This window comes from Chelonoidis abingdonii, chromosome 19 (assembly GCF_003597395.2).
Source record: "Chelonoidis abingdonii isolate Lonesome George chromosome 19, CheloAbing_2.0, whole genome shotgun sequence".
NCBI lineage: Eukaryota > Metazoa > Chordata > Testudines > Testudinidae > Chelonoidis > Chelonoidis abingdonii.
In genome coordinates, this window is record NC_133787.1 from 39,176,468 (window position 1) to 39,196,472 (window position 20,005).

General features: G+C 52.5%; 1 protein-coding gene across 6 annotated transcripts in view; it reads right to left on the reverse strand.

Annotated features, from left to right (window-relative positions):
• The window catches only part of CBFA2T3 (CBFA2/RUNX1 partner transcriptional co-repressor 3), a 205,279-nt gene that overhangs the window by 115,507 nt on the left and 69,767 nt on the right, over positions 1 to 20,005 (reverse strand). For 3 of the 6 annotated variants that reach the window (XM_075073886.1, XM_032764229.2, XM_032764228.2), the window contains exon 1: positions 1,036 to 1,533. The exons of 1 other annotated variant lie outside the window; for it this stretch is intronic. In XM_075073886.1, the coding sequence (XP_074929987.1) occupies positions 1,036 to 1,126 (91 nt within the window). In that variant the 5' untranslated portion in view covers positions 1,127 to 1,533. Of the gene's footprint in view, positions 1 to 1,035; positions 1,534 to 20,005 lie in introns of those variants that run through there. 2 more of the 6 variants (XM_032764230.2, XM_032764233.2) reach the window with 2 other exon arrangements.

Genomic DNA, 20,005 nt, shown 5'->3' on the forward strand with positions numbered 1-20,005 from the left:
GTGCTGTCCCCATGCTGGGCTGCCTTCTATAGCAGCTCTAGGAATGAGGGTGTCTGGGGAAAACGCGTTACGGAGACTAGACGGATCCACAAGAGAACAGCTTTAACTCTGGCTCCTGCAGCCCCTCTGAGCTGTCTCCCTGACCTGGAGCAGTAATTGACAGCTCGTTAGGAGCACCAATACCCTACACCTCGGGGACTGGTGCCGGTGGGGCCAGATCTTGATCTTGGCTATGCCAGGGTAACTTTGCTGGAGCCAGTGAGAGAGACTCTGGGGTGAGTGAGCTCAGAATTTGCCCCAGAATTGCTGCTGGGGAATTAGAGTGGAAAATAAAACACAATTCAGAATGACACATGAGCAAGTGACCTGATAATTAAAGAAAAGCGCCGAGTAAATAAAACATGAACGAGCCTGATTAGTCATGATGGAAATGTTAATTGCAAAGCAGACACTGCCAAGTCAGGATGCACCTTCCTCCAGCTCTGTAGCAAAATCCCTCCATTGTCCTGTGTTGCTCACGGATTGGAGACCAGAAATAGTCAAACATCTCTCTGCTCCAAACCTGGCTGCCGCCTCCTAATACTCTGGGACAGGTGACAATCCTGCTGCTGTATGAGCCAGTTGGGCAGCTCCCCTGGGCTCTGCTCCCCCTGCTCTATCTGGTTGGTTTGTCTGAGGTGCCATTGGCTTTGCCTAGCCACCGAGTCAAGCTGCCATTAAGCACCCACCTTTGGAAAACAAGTGCATCTCCCACCTGCTGCGGGGCCCTTGCACCGAATCTGTCTCAGTGTTTGCCACCCAGGAAGTGCGAGGGCTTGTTTGTGCCCAGGGCTTTCCCTGTGCTGAACACCTGTCTGGCTAGTCATGGGCTGCTCCACTGCACTGAAATCCTGATTGCTAGATGGGATGAGTCAACATCTCAGCCCTTGGTGCCCATGTAAACAAAGCGGACAGCTTGGCAGCTGTAATTGCTACCACCTGGTCTGTCTGGGATTGGTTTGTTCCACGTCCCATCCAGAGACCTTGTGTTCTTACCTTGGCTGTTTCCCCTGGAGCCCCTTCCCCAGGCGCCATGGCAAGTGGAGGCAGAAGCTCGGTTTTCCAGCTCGGAAGAGCCTCCAGCCATTAAAGCCAGCCAGTTGCTTGCAGTGCCAGCTGAACTGTGTGGTGGTGGGCTCCAGAAATGCAGTGCCAGGCCCTCTGCTGCCAGCACTGCTGGAGAGGATCCTTCCCCAGCTCTACCTGAGCTCTCGGCTGGAGGCTAGCTGCATCAAGAGGCCATGCAGGGCTATGGCGGGTGAGTCTCTCACATGCTCTCAGCCACTTTGCAGGGGAAAGGAGCCTTTCTAAATCCACACAAGAGGAGAGCTCTGGCCTCTCCCGCTGATTGCATAACAGACAATGCAGGCGAGCGGCTGTTGGTTCTGTCCCTGGGCCACCCTGCCCCTGAGTGTCTCTGACTTACTGCTGTCCAGCCTGCTCTGGAGTGTGCCTTGCGAGGGGTGCTGGGTGCTCATGTGACCGCCAGGGTTGATGTAGAGGGGGAGTTGTGTCCCATGGTGAGAGGGGAAGGCAGACAGCTGCCTGCTGGTGATAATGCAGCAAGGGAGGAGGACTGGGCAGCTGTACTCTTGTTCTTCCCCCAACAGGAACCATCTGTGACCAAGCCCAGCTCTGTCTTCCCTATCACCCATTCCGGTCTGACTTTCCAACAACTTCCCCTTCGTGCTGGCTTCACTTCCCCACTCTGAGCGGGGCCAGTGCAGTAGCAGCCGCAGCAGTGGCCAGGCTGAGGTGGCGAGTTCTCGTTTTCCCGTGGGGGTGGGGAGGGGGGTCAGGGAGTGCAGGCTGGAGCTGGGCCTGTCGGTTCTACGGACAGCAGGCTGGGTATCTGCGGCTGTTCTTGTCTTGAACTTGTCTCTCAGGGGGGACTTCAGGAAGGCCTGAGAACTGCCATGATCATCCCTGGCCTGGCGCCATGCCCTGGGCCTGCTGGCACTCCTCAGTCGTGCACCCTCTGGACTGCAACCCTCACCCAGCCCCAGGTCTCTGCTACACCTCAGCTGGAGAACTGGGGAAAAATCCCCCATAAGTCTTTGCAAGCTGGAGTCACTGACTTTCTTAAGTGGTCCTGGCTTCTCCTGTCTCTAACATCTCTTGGTTCCTGCCTTCTCCCCCACCGTGGGCTTCCATGTGCCCCAATGCTGCTGACGCGCGGGGTGCAGGCCCTGGGGAAAGGAAAGGACTTGTTAGAGAGAGAACCGAAAGGCTGTATGTGCATCTGCAGGTGGGAGGGAGGAAATCTGTCCTAAAAATATAGCCGTGACTGCTCGCTCCCTGAAGATGGCTCAGCAGATGGTATGGCTCTGCCTGCCACCTGTGGAGTGTGTGTTCCCGCAGATGGTGTATGTGGTGCTTCCACTTTCACACTGCTGCCCTGAGCTTCCTGGCCCAGTCCTGCCTTTTGCTTTCATCAGCATCTCCAAAGTGGCTGAAGCTAGAGGCTGGGAAAGACAACAGGGTTGGAAAAGCAGAGCCCTCCCTCCTCCGAGCAGCTTTGGGTGGCTGGAGCCAGGGACCTGGGACCAGAGCAGGGGTGCACGGAGTGTGTCCTCTGCGGAAATCACAGGGACTTCCCTGTGATAGATTGTGGGAGAGACCCCTGCAAAGACCTGGGCCTTACAATGGGCTAGCTCCCATCTGTGTCCTGGTACGCTTCCCAATGGTGCAGCCAGGGATGATGTAGGGGAAGACGCCCTACTCTGTTAATGCATTAATGCCTTCAGTCAGTATCCCCAGGGGGATGGGGAGTTCTTCTCCCTCTCCCCCCCACCCCCGTCAGAAGGGGAAGTGACGTTCCCACCATGGGACCTGTGTGTTACCAAACGTGAGCACGGGGGGGACGGGGGACGCTGGGGTCACTGCAAGGCCTGTTTACACTGCAGGGGTGCAGCTCCAGTGCCGTAGTGCTGCCGCTGTCCCAGAGCAGTGTAGACCCTTCCTAGGGGTGGCAGCTAGCTCAGCAGAAGCATTCTGCCATCTGCATCTGTGCTGGGGGATGGGTCCCCCAAGGATGCCTCCCTGAGAGCCCGGTACAAGCTTCATTCTAGTTGTGAGCTCTCAGGGGCTGAGAGCTGCTAGCAGGTAGGGTGGGGCTAGCAGCTGGGAGGGGAAACCCCTGGGAGGGGAGCCAAGAGCCAGAGAAAAGGGTCAGATGGTTGAAAAACCACTAAACAAAGCAGCTGGGTAAGAGAGTACAGAGGCCTGCTCCTCTCTGGGGGCTAGAGTCCCAGACATGGGATCTCCGTGTTCCCCAGCACTGCCATCCATCCCCCTGGCCAGACAGCAGCGTGCCAGGCCACTCGTGCCCCAGGTACAAGGTGTGAAGTGTGCTGAGCCCAGCAAGTCTCTCTAAACCGTCCCACTTCTGGAGAATCCAAGAGTTGGACCCTCTTTCCCCCTCCAGCCCTGCAATGCGTCCTTTGGCTGCTGGGTGGGAAGCGCTGGATGAGCTTGACGGTGCTGTTTGGTGGTTCAGGCTTGGGCCGTCTTTTGCTAATTTCAGAGTCCTGGAATCTGCACTGATTGAGGGCTAAGGCAATGGACCCAGCTGCCTTTTTGTGAGGGATCCTCCCCCCAGCCATCCAAAGACACCCCCGAGAGCTAATCCAGGAACAGGGAAGGGTGGCCTGCACAGCAAACCCCCCTCCAGGAAAGATGATGCCCCTTCACAGCCACACCCATAGGGGAGAAGAGCTGCTGTCTCGGGGCTCCAATCTCACCTACGGCTGCTGGGCAAACAGGTGCCAGCTGGGCCCAGCTCCAAATGTTCGCCTGATAAAGCTGCTGCTTGAGTGAGCATTGGCAGGGCTTAGTCACGGTCCCATCTGCTCACTGGCCGTGGGTCCCCATGTCCCCGGGCTGAGAAGGCTGGAGTGTTTGCCTGGGGCAGCCTGAGCGGAGGGCCTGATGTGGGTCTCACCCTGCAAGGTGCTGGGTGGCTTTGTTACTGTTTAGTTAGGGCTCCATTGTGCTGGGTGCGCTACGAACACACAGGGAGACACCACCCCAGCCCTGACCCCCTCGCAGGCTAAGCAAACTCCTGCCGGGTCAGCCCTGTGTCTGGGGACTGCTTGTGCAGACATCTGGATTCCTGCTGGCTTGTGGCCTCACATCACAACTGTGGCAACTGTGTTCGAAGTGGGGAGGTTTTAAGTCCAATTCTTCACGCTGACGAAAGGAGGCTCGTAATGTTGCCAGCTGTGCTGTCTCACCTCTTTCCTCTTTTATTTTCAGCTTGGGCAGCACCATTGCTGCTTACAGGGCAGAGTGTGTGCAGACAGCTCTGCTTTGGGGGAGTGGGGGAGGGTGACTTCCAGCCCTGGGTTCATGGATGGGGAGCAGGGGAGATGCTCCAGCGAGAACAGGGGCTGGAGAATGACAGACGGGCTCCTTTGCAATCAGGTTTTGCAATCAAACAGATTAATTTGCAATCAGATTTTGAGAGTTGGGGGGGGGCAGAGAAGAAACTGCCCACGTGGAATGCCTTTCTTGAGAAGAGTGAGTAAAGGCCAGGCTGTTTGGGGGAGTGGGGGGTTCCTTGTTGGCCCCTAGCAGGATCATTCTCAGCAGCTGCAGCTCCTGTATCCTCCCGATTTCTCCCATCACCTGTAGTAGGCTGGATTTTCTCAATCAGGCCACGCTGCTGTACACCTGCCCTGGCCCAGATGCTTTTTAATATGCATCAGTGATGTTACTTCACTTTCCCTTAACATTCGGCTCTCAGGCCCCTCTGGAGCAGCCATTCTCGCCTCTCATCCTAGGCTGGGAGTGCCCATCCCTCACCTCCCCCGCCTTAGTTTCTGTCTGAGTAACATGCACATTTGTTGCTGAGCAGAAAACCCCAACAGGTTAAAGGAGAAGCTGAGCCAACTCTCACATCCCCTGGCTAGTCAAACCAAGAGAGTGAAAGGAAACAAGAACCCCCCATGAAACAGCTGGCTGGGATTCGCTTTGTTTCTCAGACAGGATTGGTTTTGTCTTTGCATTTGACGGTTGGCTTATCTGTACTTGGCTGTGGCATGCACTCGTCAGCGCGGCCTTTCCTTTATCAGCATCTTTCTCCCCTCCTGGTGTGGGTTGGCTGGTTGGAGGCAGGCAGACTTACGCAGAACAGACGTTGGTCGTTCTAGCATCTTCCTTACTAGCCTGTTTTCTAAGATCGGACTGTTGAAAGGGGAAGGAGAAATATGCCGAGATACTGGCAGTCATTTTACACTTTACAAAGAAAACCTGCTTTGAGTTAAATAAACCAGATCAAATGAAATTGCATCAATAATCCATGAGTGAAATAATAATAAAAACAAGCTAAATAATAAATGAGAAACTGAGTGAAATAAAACTGAACCGTCTCTTGAACCTGTTTAGCGCTTTGTGTTGAACAATTGAGTCTTATAATGCCCTGTTTCCAAAGTGACTTCCCCTCGACCCTGTCTAACTGTGCCCCGCAGCACTGATGAGAGGAATGTAGGGAGGTGGAGTGGAAGGACCATGCTGGAGCTCATAACTCTGCTCTTGCAAAAGGGGCTTGGGATCCCTAACCAAGAATGGGTGGGGAGGGCATTTCCCAGCTGATCAGAAAGTGGCCCTGAAGGACTCCCACAGTTGTACAGAGCCATTGAGTCAGTTCTGGAAGAGCCTCCTCTGTTGCATCACTTCCTGCTGCAGTGCAGGTTTTCTTCTGGCATCTGCCCCCAGCCTGCTGACCAACCCCAGCTCTGCTTGGCTTGAGCGAGCTGGCAGTTCAGAGTGGACCTCAGCACACTGGCTTCCTTTGGTGCTGGAAGTTTGTCCAGGGTTGGCGCCTGTCAGATTTCGGGCCGGCTCCTTTTCCTAGGCACCTAGGAACAATTACAGTCAGGCAGGAGAAAATGGGCACGGGGAGAGCGCAGGGCCATGTCCATGTGGCATCACTTGACTGATGATTAACATAGGCACAGAATCGGTCCCAAACAGCAAGAGATTTTTCCTAGCCCCCGAGAGCAGAAGCAGACCCATAATCTCTGACAGACGCAAGCCCAGCCCAAGGCGACCTTCGAGCACAAAAGCAAAGGGAAACCAGTGCACTGAAGTCTGCTGCAACAGGCGCTCGCTTTGCACCAGGCCCTGGGAAGCTCTCCTGCATGGCTGTGTCCACAGTGGGGAAGCAAGAGCAGTAGTTGCAGTGCAGCATTGTGTCCATTCCCCAGCCGCTCCACCAGCAGGAAAGCAGGAGCTTAGAGGCTCCAGTTATCTCAGTCCCCAGCTGTTCCCAGATAATGACGCCAAATGGCAAAGCAGATGCCTGGTGGCATGCACTGTGAGGCAAGGAGTGGTGGGGCTGGGGGAGGCGGCAGTGACTTTCAGACCAGAGTGGGGTGGGGGGAAGGCATGTGGTTTGCAAAGGGGCAGAAAAGGGGGGAAGTTAAGAAGCTGACAGGATGCAGAGTGAGGGGTGTGTTCTCTGGAAGGGCACATACTCTTTTCCACTCCACAGGGCCTGAGGCAGAGGCTGGACTGCACGCCTTGGGGCAGAGGCACTCGCTTCTCAGCAGGAACTTCAAAGGAATGACTGTAACATTGGTGGAAGGTACCAGTCTTAAAGAGACCCCTCTGCTCCCCTCTCCCCACCAGGACCGCCGCTAGGGGTTTTAGCGCCCTAGGCGCACGGCAATTTCGCTGCCCCGTGCGCTGGTCCCGCGGCTCCAGTGGAGCTGCCGCAGTTGTGGCTGCGGACGGTCGGCTGCTCCTGCGGCTCTGGCGGAGCTGCCGCAGTGGTGCCTGCGAGAGGTCCACCGGAGCCGTGCGAGCAGCCGACTGTCCGCAGGCACGACTGCGGCAGCTCCACCAGAGCCTCGAACCAGCGGACCCTCCGCAGGCACCATTGCGGTAGGTCCACTGGAGCCACCCGCTGCCCCCTCTGGCAAAACACCGCCCACCAATAATCCTGGCGCCCTAGGTGATTGCCTAGGCTGCCTAAATGGAAGCGCCGGCCCTGCTCCCCACCCCCTTTGGCCAGAGCAGCGGAGAAGGGGCAGGAAGACTGCAGGATCCCCGCCTCAGGCCACCCCTTCCCCGCCAGTGGGCACTGCCAAGAGGGACAAGGATGAAGGCTCGGTCTGGTTTGCTAGTTAATAACCTAGGAGCCTCCCACTTGTTTCTCTGGAAAAACAGCCCATCCGCTGGGGAATCGGGCCAAGAGGGATATGTGGGTTTTTTCCATCAAAAGGGGAGATGTTCATTCCCGTGTTTGAAACCAAGAGCCTGTTGTTTATAGCAGCAAAGCTGGAGAGGTCACTCGAGACAGGCAGACTTGGCGACAGCTCCTGTTATTCACTAAGCCAGTAGGGTTCAACCTCTTTGCATTTCCCAAAACATTTGGATGGAGGTGCGGACCCCTTTAGAAATTTTGGAGGTGGTCTGTGGCCCCGCAGGGCTCCGTGGACCCCAGGTTAAAAACCACTGCACTAAGCATCTCCAGGCTTTTCTATGGTCCCTGGGGCATACGAGCACCTCGCATACCCTAACAAATGCATCCCCACCAGATGGGCTGAGCCTCTGTTCCCCACGTTCTAGCCAGGGACGGGGGAGTGACTTGACTCGGGGAGCATCAGCCCGAGCAGGGATTAGAACCAGATCTCCTGAGCACCTGTCTAGGGCCTGTCACACACCGTCCTTTCTGTGTAGACAAGAGCTGCACCTTTCTGGGTATCAAGGCTTAAAGGAGACTGTGAGCGACAGTGCTCTTTACAAAAATCACAGCGCCAGGGGGAAGGCAAGAGAGAGAAGAAAGTGAAGGAGATGGAGAAAGGAAGAAAGAATCCAGAGTTCAGATAAAATACAAAGACGAGTCTTAAAAAAATCAATCACTCACGTGGCCCTGGAGTGGGAGATAAGAGGAAAGACAGAAAAGTGAAGTGTAAAGAGAGAGAAGAGGAATGAGAGTGGAAGAGAGGGAAGGGGCTAAAGCAGCAGACAGAGGGAAAGTGGGGGGAAGGAGGGAGTCTGCGCACTCTACTATCGCTTCTCTCCATCACATTAGCCTAACCTCAAGTAGTTTTTCACAGAGATTGGAGTGATCAGGTAGTGCTGCCCTCCCAGCCAGCTGGAGGGCTTGTGAATAAGCACCTGCTTATCTCTGTCCAACGGCTGTGAGCGGCTGTAGATTGTGCAGGGGACGAGGCACTGCCTGCTGGCTGCGATTTCCATATCAGCGCCCTGCAGCCGCCTGCACCAAATAAACACAACAGCCACGTGGACAAAAGGTTAATTATCAATTTTCAGAAAGAGAGTGAGAACAAACGGTGACTTCCATCAAGCTCTGGCATGGACTTTCTGCCTCTCCAAGCCGGGGAGCAGTGCCAGGAGATAATGCCCCTTTAATGAAGAAACATCCTTCTTTGTACACCTGGCCCCGTGCCCGTCACCGCCTGCTGCCGTGTTATCCGCCCCCTTTGCCTCTTGTGGCAGCAGAGTGGGGCTACCTCGTAGGCAGCTGCTGCCGTATCTCTGCTTCTGTTGTACCGAGACAACGCTAAGGCCTTGTGTGGTGTCCACTGAGTCTCCATCGCATGGGGCAGGTCCGTGCAAGTGTGAGCGTTGACTGCCCCACTCTGCCCTTGGCATGTTTCCTTGGCCCTGTCAGCCCTTTGCGAGTGACCCACCCGGCTCTGTGAACGAAGGCATTTGAAGGAGAAATCTCTACTTAGGAGCTCCCAGAAGGCACCTGAGGCCTGTACCTGTTCATCAGCATGGCTAGAGAGCCCCTGGCTGTGGTATCTCAGCAGGCAATTAGCATAGAGAGAGGAACGCACCTCCAGCTGGGAGAACGTTCCCCCATCTATTCCACTAGCCTGTCCCAGGAGCCAGTGCTGGTGGGTGACTCCCTCTGGACTGGGTCATGCCCTGAGCTTGGGGTTCCACATGTTCCTAGTGTGGCGAGCGCCGAGCCTGCCGGGCAGGGCAGGACTAGAGTGTAACTCTGTGAGCCCTGTGGCTGGGATGTGTGGATCCGGCTGTTCAGAGGCACTGCGATAGGAGCTGTAAGCGAGGTGTCCTTGGACTCCGCCCCCTTACACGGACATGGGCCTGCGCTAGGGCAACTCTCATGCTGAAGACCTGGAGAAGTGGGTGAACCACGTACATCTTATCCCTTCGTCCGGCTGCTCGGTGTCGGACTCCCATAGGCCGAGCCTCCCCTAGGGAAAGGGGGTGTCTGGAGGGTGCACTTGTTACCTTATTCTAAAACCCTAATGCATCTGGGGTAGCCTCTTGGGCCTGTTCTTCTAATCTAAATCCAATAGAAGAACTAAAATGCCCTGGGTGGGATGAGCAGTGATGGGAGCTCGTGCTCAGAATAAATCCTACGGTGGGGCCAGGCCAGGCTGTGAATGTCACAAAAGGCACGGGGCAGTGTCTGTCCGTTGAAACAAATGAGACCCTACGTGAGTGGGAACTGCAGGATCGGGCCTGTTTAATGTTTGTTTCGCACTGTGGGTGTGAATGCACAGAAGTCCCTGCCCCGGAGATCTAGAAATCTGAGCACACATGGTCTGGAGTGAGGAGACTTGGGTGTGATCCTTACAGCTGGCAAACAGCAGGGGCATGTCCTGGGCATAGGAGGATGCCATGTTCGCCAAAGGCGCTGACGCCAGCTGACAGCAGTGACAACAGCCCTGGAAGGAATTAGCAGATGTCTGAAGCAAGGGCAGATTGAAGGGCCCTGTTGTCAGAAGACTGAGAACCCAGGAACTAACCGTGTGTGTGGAAAAGTGCAGCCCCTCAGCATGCGCTGGTGCGGGAATGCGAGTGCAAATGGTGAGTTAGGAGTCCAGTGAGCGAGCTGCCTGCCTGGCTCCCAGTCTCCACAGCGAACAGGTGAGGCTGTGCCCAGTGCCTGCCCTTTGCATTCAGACCCGAGGCTCCCAGTTCCTAGTAACTGGGGAGGAAGTCAGGGCTGCGAGTCCTGTTCGGAAGGAGGTGATGTCACTTCCAAGAATTGTCCTGGGCTTCCATTGCTGGAGGGGGTCAGAGGGGATCCTCTGCTTCCCCCTCCGCCCCCCGGGGAAAGTCAGAGCTGGCCAGTGGGACCTGCTCTCGGGCACCAGCTTGTGCTCTTGCTAGTGGCAGCATGGGTCAGAGTGGAGACCCCTCCCTGCCCCACTGACTCAGGTATTGTTCCTACCCTGAGGTCGCCCAGCCCTCCTGACCCAGGGAGGGTTAGATTTGCCCCTAGCCCTCTGCCAGTGCATTCTGCATGCATTGAAGGCTGAGCTCTGCCTCCAAAATGATCCAGCTTTGATAGACAGACGGTGTGTTTTCCTCCTAAATTCCAGTTTGGGAAACAGCCAGAGAACTGAGCCGACGGCTGTATAGGGTGGGAGAGGGAATTCTCCTCCAGTGGTCTGCACCATCTCTCTAGTCTCGCCATCCGGCATGCTCCAGCCTCGCCTTGCTCATGTTTCTGCATTCAGTGCACTTTCTCTTCTTATCGAAAGCCTGGCTTCACTTAAGCTCTGTTCGGCCAAGGAGCACAGATACAGAGGATGGGTACAGAAAAGGTGCCATGTTCTCGGGAGACCTTAGACCTTCTACTAAAGAAAGAGGAGGGAAGTATGCTAGATTGCGTGTAGGGTACCGCAGGGTGGTTAACTTCTCTGAGAATTCTGCTGCCTGGCGTGTCCTTAATCCTACTGCTCCAACCCTAGAACAGCATGTGACCTTCTCATTCTCCATCCAGCTGGGTCTTTTGTGCAAAAGTACGGTAATATATCCTTCAGCGCGACGACTGTCCAGACCAGCCTTCCTTCCGCAGCACAAGCTTCACTGCTGTGCTCAGGTAGAACTTTTTTCTTTCTTCTGCCATGTTGTTCATGTGCAGCCTTTGTATGGAAAGTCTCCACACATTCACCTCAACGTCCAATTGTGTCCCTTGCAAATGTGTAAAAGCTACATAACAAGGGGGTTAACCCTATGCATCCCAAATTAATTTAGGAAAATCCAGTACCTTTCCTGCTTCTGCATGAGCTCCAGAGTAACCTCTCTCCTCACTTTGGCCTCAGAGGGTGCAAGGGTCCCATCCAGTATGGAGCTATTGCAATTGCTGAGAAATGCACCGAAATGCTTGCTGTTCATGAACAGTGCTGCCAGGTTGGTATTGGCCCTAGAGCTCTGGAGAAGCAGCTCTTTCTCAGATTGTTCACCTCAGTGTATTCGTCACGGTCTGGAGGCTGACCTGGTTAAATGAAATGCTCCCTTTTGTGTGATCCGAACTCTGTGCTGAGGTCTTTTCAAAGCACTTCAGGAAAGTGGAGACAAAACCCCACAAATAAAGCACACGGCCTGCCACAAAACATAAACGTGTACCTGCCTGTTTCGGGCCCGGGGGCTGCTCCCACAGAAGTCAGTGGGAAAACTCCTGTGGCTTCACACAGCTTGGCAGCAGGCTCTCCGTCTTGCCTGACTTAGCAGCACCATGCCAAGTTATCTATGGTTCTGGGGAGAAGTGCCAGCACCAGCCACTCCTCTCCTAGCTAGTGAGAAACCGAGGCCATTCTTGGCTAGGTAAAATGTCACGGCATCGCAAGGCTGGGGCCTCCCTAGAAAACACAGCCCATGCAAGCAAAAGGGATTCAATGTGTGACCCCCCCCAGCCCTCTCCTGTGCGGGGAGCCGAGCCTGTCCTACAACCCAGCTGTCCTTGGGCAGGCCGGCTCCATTCCCCCTGGGTGCAGAGCACCAGCTGAGCCTCTGGGCAGAGGCAATGGCGGGTGAATCCATTGGCCTCTGTCCCCATGAGCCTCACAGTGCACGGGCAGGAGGCAGCCCCTGCCCTGCTGAGTTCTGCATCCCTCAGCAGAAGTGCAGTATCCCCAGACACGTGGACGTGTGGCTGCAGGCTGGCTCTTCCCGAGCTCAACCTTGCCCCTCTAGCAACGCGCTTGCGCTTTACGAAGGCTCCCGCTTTATGAAGACTCCTAGAGGAGCATGCCTGGCTGGGGAGCATTTTCCAGGTGTTACATGTAGGGCCACATTCCCAGCACAATTTCACTAGGGCAAATGCCTCATTCGCACTGAGTTGCTCCTAATTCCTACCGTGGTTACTGGGATTAAAATCAGGCCTGTCCTGTCAACAGAAGGAGCTTGCTGGGGTTTGACCAGGGGCTAAGGGGCTGAAATTATTTCAGCTGAACACCAGGATAAACTTGCTGACCATGAGTGGCATCCAAGGCAAGCGAGGAAGCCCAGGCTCGGGATCTTAGAACGAGACAGGACAAAGGGTTAGGCTTTGGCTCCTGGGGAGATGAACTGGCTGCTCCAAAAGGCTTTTCCTAGCTCTCACAGGAACGAGCAGAGCCGAACCAAATGTGAAGTAAATGATCCTCCAGCACAATGGTGCTGGCAGCTAGGAGACGGTGCTCAGCTCTGCATGGTGAGTGGACGTATTGCGCTTTGCATTGGTTAGTCAGTGCTCACCCCTGTGTGATCAGCTCCAGGGAAACAAGGAAATGCTGCAAGCATATGCTCTTCTGAGGCCAGACTAACCTATACACAGTCCCAGGCAAAATCCCAGGGAAAGGCAGGGAGACCATCAGTCAGGATGGGGGCTTGGCTTCCTTGATGCATGGCATTGGTTTGGGGCTGGGGACACCTGGCTGGCAACGCTGTAAAGCTGGCCTGAGACCCACCACGCTCATTGCACAGGGGCCATCAGGGGAGGATGGTGCTGGGCTGGATTCAAATCGGCAGCCTGGAAGCAAAGGGGCAGCATATTTCTCACCATTCCTGTGAGCCATCCAGGCCCACGCAAATCCATATTTATCCAGGGATGGTCTCCTATAAATAGTTCAAATCCAAGGTCCTCGCTCGAAGCATCCGCTCAGATGGAGAGTAGGCAGAGCTCCGAGAACTGCTAGCAATGGCTCTGTTTGTTATAGTTCTGCCTACTCTCCTTTGGATTAATCTGGCTGCTAGTTACGATTCAATGCTCCGCAGTGTCTGAGTGCTTCATCCTCAAGCCAGCTGCCTGCAGGCTTGTGCAGGGGGCCACAGCAGCGCGGGGCGCATTTTCAGACCAGGTGAGGTGCTCTGGGCAAAGAGCTGGCTCACCGGAGCAACATTTTAACCACGATAGAGTATCTGGGAGCTCCATTCTAGCTTCAGTAGCCATAGAAGCACTGGAGGAGGGAGCCATATGGTCCCCTAAGCAAGCTGTTTTTTACACCAGTCAGATGACTGGGAAAGGATGAAACTGAGCCCAGCTTTTCCCTCTGCAGATGGAGACAAATTGTTTCTTGGTTTGAGATGTTTCTAATCTACCCGGGGAAATAGATATGTGGCTCCTGTTAAGAATATTGCAATTTAATAATAATATTTAGCACTTCATGTTCAAAGCACACTGCAGCATTGTCTAATCAATCCCCACAATGGTCCTTTTAGGAAGGTAAATAGTATTGTCTGTTTTACAGATGGGGAAACTGAGGCCTGGAAGGGTTAAAATGACTTACCCAACGCCACCAAAGGAGGGAGGGTTAGAACCCAGGAGTTCCTGACCCTCAGATCTGTGCTCTAAGGACTATGCCACCCCCCCAGCAAACAGACATTAACTCCAAAGGCCCCGTTCAAACTTTTTTCTAATTCGAGGGGTGTCTCCTTTCTCAGCATGAAGCGCCCACCCCTTTGCATTTTCTAAAATCACAGTGTAGGCACAAGGGAGACAGATATTGTGCTCAGCAGTGAGATGAAGTCAGCATAGTCTACAGCAGCGGTTCTCAGCCAGGGGTACGTGTGCCCATTGGGGTTAGGCAGAGGTCTTCCAGCAGATACATCAACTCACTTAGATATTTGCCTAGTTTTACAACAGGCGACATAAAAGGCTCTAGTGAAGTCAGAGCAAACTAAACTTTCACACAGACAATGACTTGTTTATACTTTATATACTATACACTGAAATGTCAGTACAATATTTACATTCCAGGTGATTAATTTTATTATATAGTAAAAACGAGAAAGTCAGTGATTTTTCAGTAATAAGGTGCTGTGACACTTGTAGTTTTGGGTCTGATTTTGTAAGCAAGTAGTTAAGTGAGGTAAAACAAGACAAATGGGATTTCTGAAAGGGGTACAGTAGTCTGGGAAGGTTGAGAACCACTGCTTTACAGCATAAGAACGCCTGGCCCCAGTCTGTCCACCCGAATGAATATGGCCCTGGTGCCTTGGGCTAGCTCATGGGAGGTAGAGGTGAGACTGGACCAAGACTCTCTGGATCTGGAACACTCCACCACCTGGAATGATCAAGTCTGGGCCGGAACAAGAGCACAACCCCTACTAAAGTGGGAAGAGATCACAGCCCCTCGTATGTCCTTGGGCCAGGGCTTCCAGATGTCTCTCAGATGAGTCCTTGCTTATTTGGGCCTAGGTTGGTAGGATGATGCCCTCGAAGAGCCTGAGAGGAGCCTTGCTAAGAAGCAGGGTGTGGGAAGGAAAGTGTCTTGTTTTAACTGGGCCTGGGGAGAACTGGCTCAGGGAGTGCTCAACCCTCTGCTCTGTAATCAAATCTCATTCACTCTAGCTGGCTCCAGGCTGCATGTTCCTTAGGGGCAAACTCTGCCCCCCCACCCCAGTGCAGCCTGGTGCAGGGGAGGAGGAGGGAGCAGGAGCAGGGCCTCTCCTAGGTCCATGAAGTGGCAGTGCAGTTGTCCTCCAGCCTACAATGCCTATATGGCCCCAGCCTCCTAGTCTGTAGGGGTCTAAGGCCAGAGGACCCTTGAAGTATCAGAGCCACTGCACAGGGACATGGGGGGAGCCCCTGCATGGACCCACATCCAAATTCTGGCCTCCCAGCCCTACCTCCACAGTAGAGAGGCACTGGTTCTGCTGGGGCTAGGGCCCTCTGAAGAGAAGGGGACAGGTTTCCCCAGGTGTTGGCTCAGAAATCCCGCACTGTGCTTGTGTGATGGCTGCCATCTTGGATGATCACAGGGATTGGACCGGCAGCCTCCAGAGCAGAAAGTGTGAGCTGAAGAGCCAGCTCGCAAGCTGTGCCAGACTCGTAGCCTGCGACCAGTGGGTTACTGAGTCCAGACCAGTAAGAGGTTTTCACCATCTGTCTTATAACCCTGGGTGCCTTCATTCCCCTGTGGTCTGGATCCTCCCAGCTCGTATACAAGCCTGTACTGAATTTCTCTGTATTAAGCAGCCCTAGTTCAGCAGCCAGTGACCCCAACACACACCTAGGCCTGAATTTCCCTCAATCAGCCTGCCCTGAACTGCCCAGCCCTCTCCTGGACCACTCAGAGGAAGAATAAGGTTTGTTTGTCCCTTTAAAGACCCAATTCCCCACATTAACTAGTGTTAACAATTGCTTCCATTCAAACACAGCATTGGGTTGGTTTCGATTAAAATAAAATGGGTTTCTGAACAAAAGGCCATAGGATAAGTGATGCCAGGTAAAAGAAATAAAGGTAGAGGTTACAAGTGAGCAACTGCATCCAAAAGTCTAAAACTTAATCTAGCAGGGCCCAGTCTTTGTTCATCCCCAAATATTCTCTGTCCAGCATGGCTGGCTGACTCTGTCAGGACCTGCCCCAGAAGTCCAAGGTGCTGGTTTCGGTTGCTGTCTTAGGGGAAGGATAAAGATGGCAGCTCTCTGTTTCGTATGTTCCCAAAGAAGTCCCTTTATTCTCAAAGTTTGGAAGGCCCCTGGGATTCAGTGTCATGTTTCTTTCTGGGGGAGCAGGAGCCATGGAAATTCTCTTTCCCATTCAGGCTCAAGACAATGCTTGGTGGGTTGCCTGAGAGTGTTATTTCCGCTAGTCTGTAAATGGAAGTAACCACCCCCCGCTTTGTCTAGGGCAGACCTGTTCATCACCTTCACTGAGGCTAGGCTGCTGTTTGACATGTGATAGAGAGGGAATTCACAACATCACATTGATGGTTAGCACATGCATTCTACGCTGATATTAATGACCAGCATGCGGTTGGTTTTCAAATGATACCTCACAAGGCCTGTGTTGCACAAATATTGCAGTAGTGATTTGGGGTGTGCAGATAGGGGAGCATAGGGTCCCAGTCACACCTGTAGATGTGACCTCTCCCCACCTAGCGTAAGCCTGGCCTGATTTCACTCCGTTCTAAACCAGGCCTAATATAGATCTGATTGGATGAATAGCATCTTAAAGTGTGTTCTGCTTCCTACCACATAGCTTTGTGGCGTGAAAGTAGGCCAGGTTGTTCTTCATGCGTCGCTTACATCATCCCGGCCTCTACACAAGGTGTTTGCGGAGACCTTGGCTATTGGGCCTGGATTCATTCTGTGTACACAGTGTTACTGCATTTGTTGCAGGAGAAGTCGGGCTCCCCACCCACCAGCTAGTTCTGCCCCAGACTCTGCTTGGCACAGTTGGGCGTCAGAGTATGCGATCTCTGCACACATAACTTTAGGGTTACTGTGCGTATTAGCTAGCAAATTGCCCCCCGGCTCCTAACCCAGCAAGCCCAGCTCCCCACTCACGAAATATTAGTTCTATATCAAAAACCAGCTAAGAGTTGTCCCAGATCCAGGCAGTGTGTGAAAGATCCTTAAGCCCCTGACATGTTCTCCCTTCCACAATCCATTCCCCTCGCCTCCAGCAGTTTCCCTGATACAGCCCTTCTGTGTACAAGGCTCTGCCTCCCATCCGAGCCGCCTGCTCCCCTACCTCCTGCGCTGTGGCTGCCTGAAACCTGCTTCGCTCCCCCGCACCTGCGCTCTGCAATCAGTTCACATCAGCCCCTAAATCTAACTGAATCCAAAAATGTTAAACTGGGGCCCATCTGGTGTCCAACTGATGAGCGCAGATGTGCTCCGGATTTCAGAGGCTGGTTGGCAACCATTCAAAACTGTCAGAAATCGCACCTGCTGCCGCACATTTCCCCTTTTTGATTTAATCCTTCCCCTGCCTGCCTGAAAAAAAGAAAAAGCGCCCCCCACCAACCCCAGACATCTTCAGAGTGTGTGTGCACAGTAAACAGCAGTTCCACCTCAGACGCCTGCATCCCCTAACAGCCCACGGCATAAATCTGTATGTACAAACACGAGGCTCTGAATTAAACACACACAAGACGATTCATCGAGGAGGCTGGAAAATCCCATCCTTACGGCAGCGGCTGTGCTGTGAAAGCATCGCATTTCCTGCAATACTGATGCCCAAAGGGGATGAGCCGTAGATGGAAAGTAAGAGCAAAATTTCAGCCCTATCCATAGAGGTCCTTGTGGTTGCAGGCTTTCTGAGACTGGTTCCCAGACAGACGTACGTGCTATAAAACACCCAGGTGAATGTGTCCCTGGTTTTAAAAATACATCTTCTGTTGCTCTAAAAACCAGATGAAACCAACAACGGGACAGTCGGAGTCTTGGTTTTGGCACAGTAACTTAGAGTGGGTTTTGCACCGATTTACTGTGTTTATTTGTTTTCTTCTGGGTGAATTTAGTGCTTCTCTAGTGTAGGTCCTTATCTGGTCCCCGTCACCATCATGGTATTTGTCCTTGCAACATCTCTGGGTGTTACTATTCCCATTGCACAGATGGAGACGTCAGGTACAGATCGGCAAAGTGATCAGCCCAAGGAACCCTGTGGTGGAGCAGGGAACTGAACGTATGCCTCCAAAGTCCCAGGCCAACACTCGAACCACTGGCCCATCCTCCCCTCGGGAGTTAGTGGAACGATACTGCCTGGAATCAGATGCAGTGCACACGGGCATTGTTGCAAGCTTCAAAAGTACCTGGAGATCTGCAGACACGTTTGAATTCAGCCCCCCCACCCTGCACACCCTCACATACAAAATAGTGTGCACACAACAGTGGCTGCAAGAAAAATAAATGCAAAAGTTGAGATAAAATTTTACACTGGGGTAGGCAACCTATGGCACGTGTGCCGAAGGCGACACGCGAGCTGATTTTCAGTGTCACTAACACTGCCCAGGTCCTGGCCACCGGTCCGGGGGGCTCTGCATTTTAATTTAATTTTAAATGAAGCTTCTTAAACATTTAAAAAACCTTATTTACTTTACATACAACACTAGTTTAGTTATATATTATAGACTTATAAAAAGATACGTTCTAATAATGTTAAAATGTGTTACTGGCACGTGAAACCTTAAGTTAGAGTGAATAAATGAGACTTGGCACAGCACTTCTGAAAGGTTGCCGACCCCTGGTGTACACCCAGCCCCCAAAAGCCAGGAGACTCAGAATGAAGGTTTCTAAAGCAACATTAACTAAACTACATTGTGTATTGTCTATGTATCATGCAGGATACACAGTCTATGTACTGTGCACAGCAAAGGCAGTTTAGGTTGGACATTAGGAAAAACTTCCTACCTGTCAGGGTGGTTAAGCACTGAAATAAATTGCCTAGGGAGGTGGTGGAATTTCCATCACTGGGGATTTTAAAGAGCAGGGTGGACAAACGCCTGTCACGGATGGTCTAGATAATATTTAGTCCTGCTATGAGTGCAGGGTCTGGACTAGATGATCTCTCAAGGTCCCTCCGAGTCCTGTGATTCTGTGATTCTATGTTTATTAATCTAAAAAGTAATATATTTAAGTTTGCATTCAGGAAAGGAAACTTGAGTAAAATGCTATGCATAATGTGGCAAAACGAATGCTGTGTAAAGAACCTTAACTTACTCCAGTTCCTGACTTTGGTGTCCTCTGCTTCTCAACCTCAGGGTTTGATAAACAGTAGAGTTTTGCACTTAATTGCTCTTAGTGGGGAAAAAATCAAACCAAAATTGAACAGGACAGAAAATGTTGTAGCTCACATGCATGAAAAAGCCACCGTGAAGTGTTCCGAGCTCTGACGAGGCATGCTTCACAGATGAGCTGCTTTTCCCTGAGTGAGGACCACAAGTTTAAGGGGGATCTGGGACAGAGGAGCCCACCCCTGAATTTCAGACTCTCTGTGCTTAGAGGCTCTTGATTCAGCTCCCTTGACAGTGCTTCCTCTGTGAAATGGTGCTAGAGAGAGACCCTTTCAAGGGCCATTGCAGCTAGTTTGTGGCCATGGAACCTTTAAGGAGCAATGACTGTTGGGGGCAGGTAACCCACCGAAGGAGACTCTCAGTCCAAGTTCACTTCCTGTAACTCACCGACTCCTTGTATCCAATGAATGTGGAGGGAAGCCTGCAATTCACTGAGTTATCTCTGATGACACAATTGCTCCAGTTCTGAGTGAATCGAGCTGTTGACCCGGCCCTGCCTATAACCTAGATAGTCATTGTAACCACATATGATTGTTAATAAAGTCACTTTACTGCAAGTGGGTTTCTTCAAAGATGGCCTGTCCATGCCATTTCAGTGAGGTTTAACTCATTATAGGGAAAGTTTGAAACGTCTGTGGCATTCCATTACTGAGAGCGCTTGGGACCAAAAAGATGCAATTTGAAATTCTGAATTTCTTAAAGAACCAATTTCAAAATTAATGTAAACTCATGAACTAATTAACCGACTTGTGAATTCTCACGAAGTCCATTGTGTACTCTGCAAAAGTGCTGTAATTGTGGAGATGACACACCATATTCTTCATACATAACAAAGAGGTTGGGTCTCTGCTTTAAGGACAAAACTCAGCTCAGCTTTAACAGGGGAGCTGCAACCAGGGCTTCGATGATGAACAAAAAAGGAATAGCACAAGGTTATAGTCCAGTGGTGCCTCTGAGCCTATTGTAAACCAGGGGAGCAAAGAATGAGCCACCAGAACCCCAAGGAGATGTTTTCTCATCTTACATTGTTGCATATTTCTTGCTCTTAAAAATGACAGGGGTCGAGCGTTTACTCTTCATATTCCTGTTCCTAAGCACTCATGTTACTATTAATGGAATGTTGCAGCCTGACTGCTAGGAATGGACATAAGAGTGCCGGGCTCCGGGAATTCTCACTGCCTGGCCGTTTGTATATTTTGGCTGCGTTTAGAAATGCAGGCAGTAT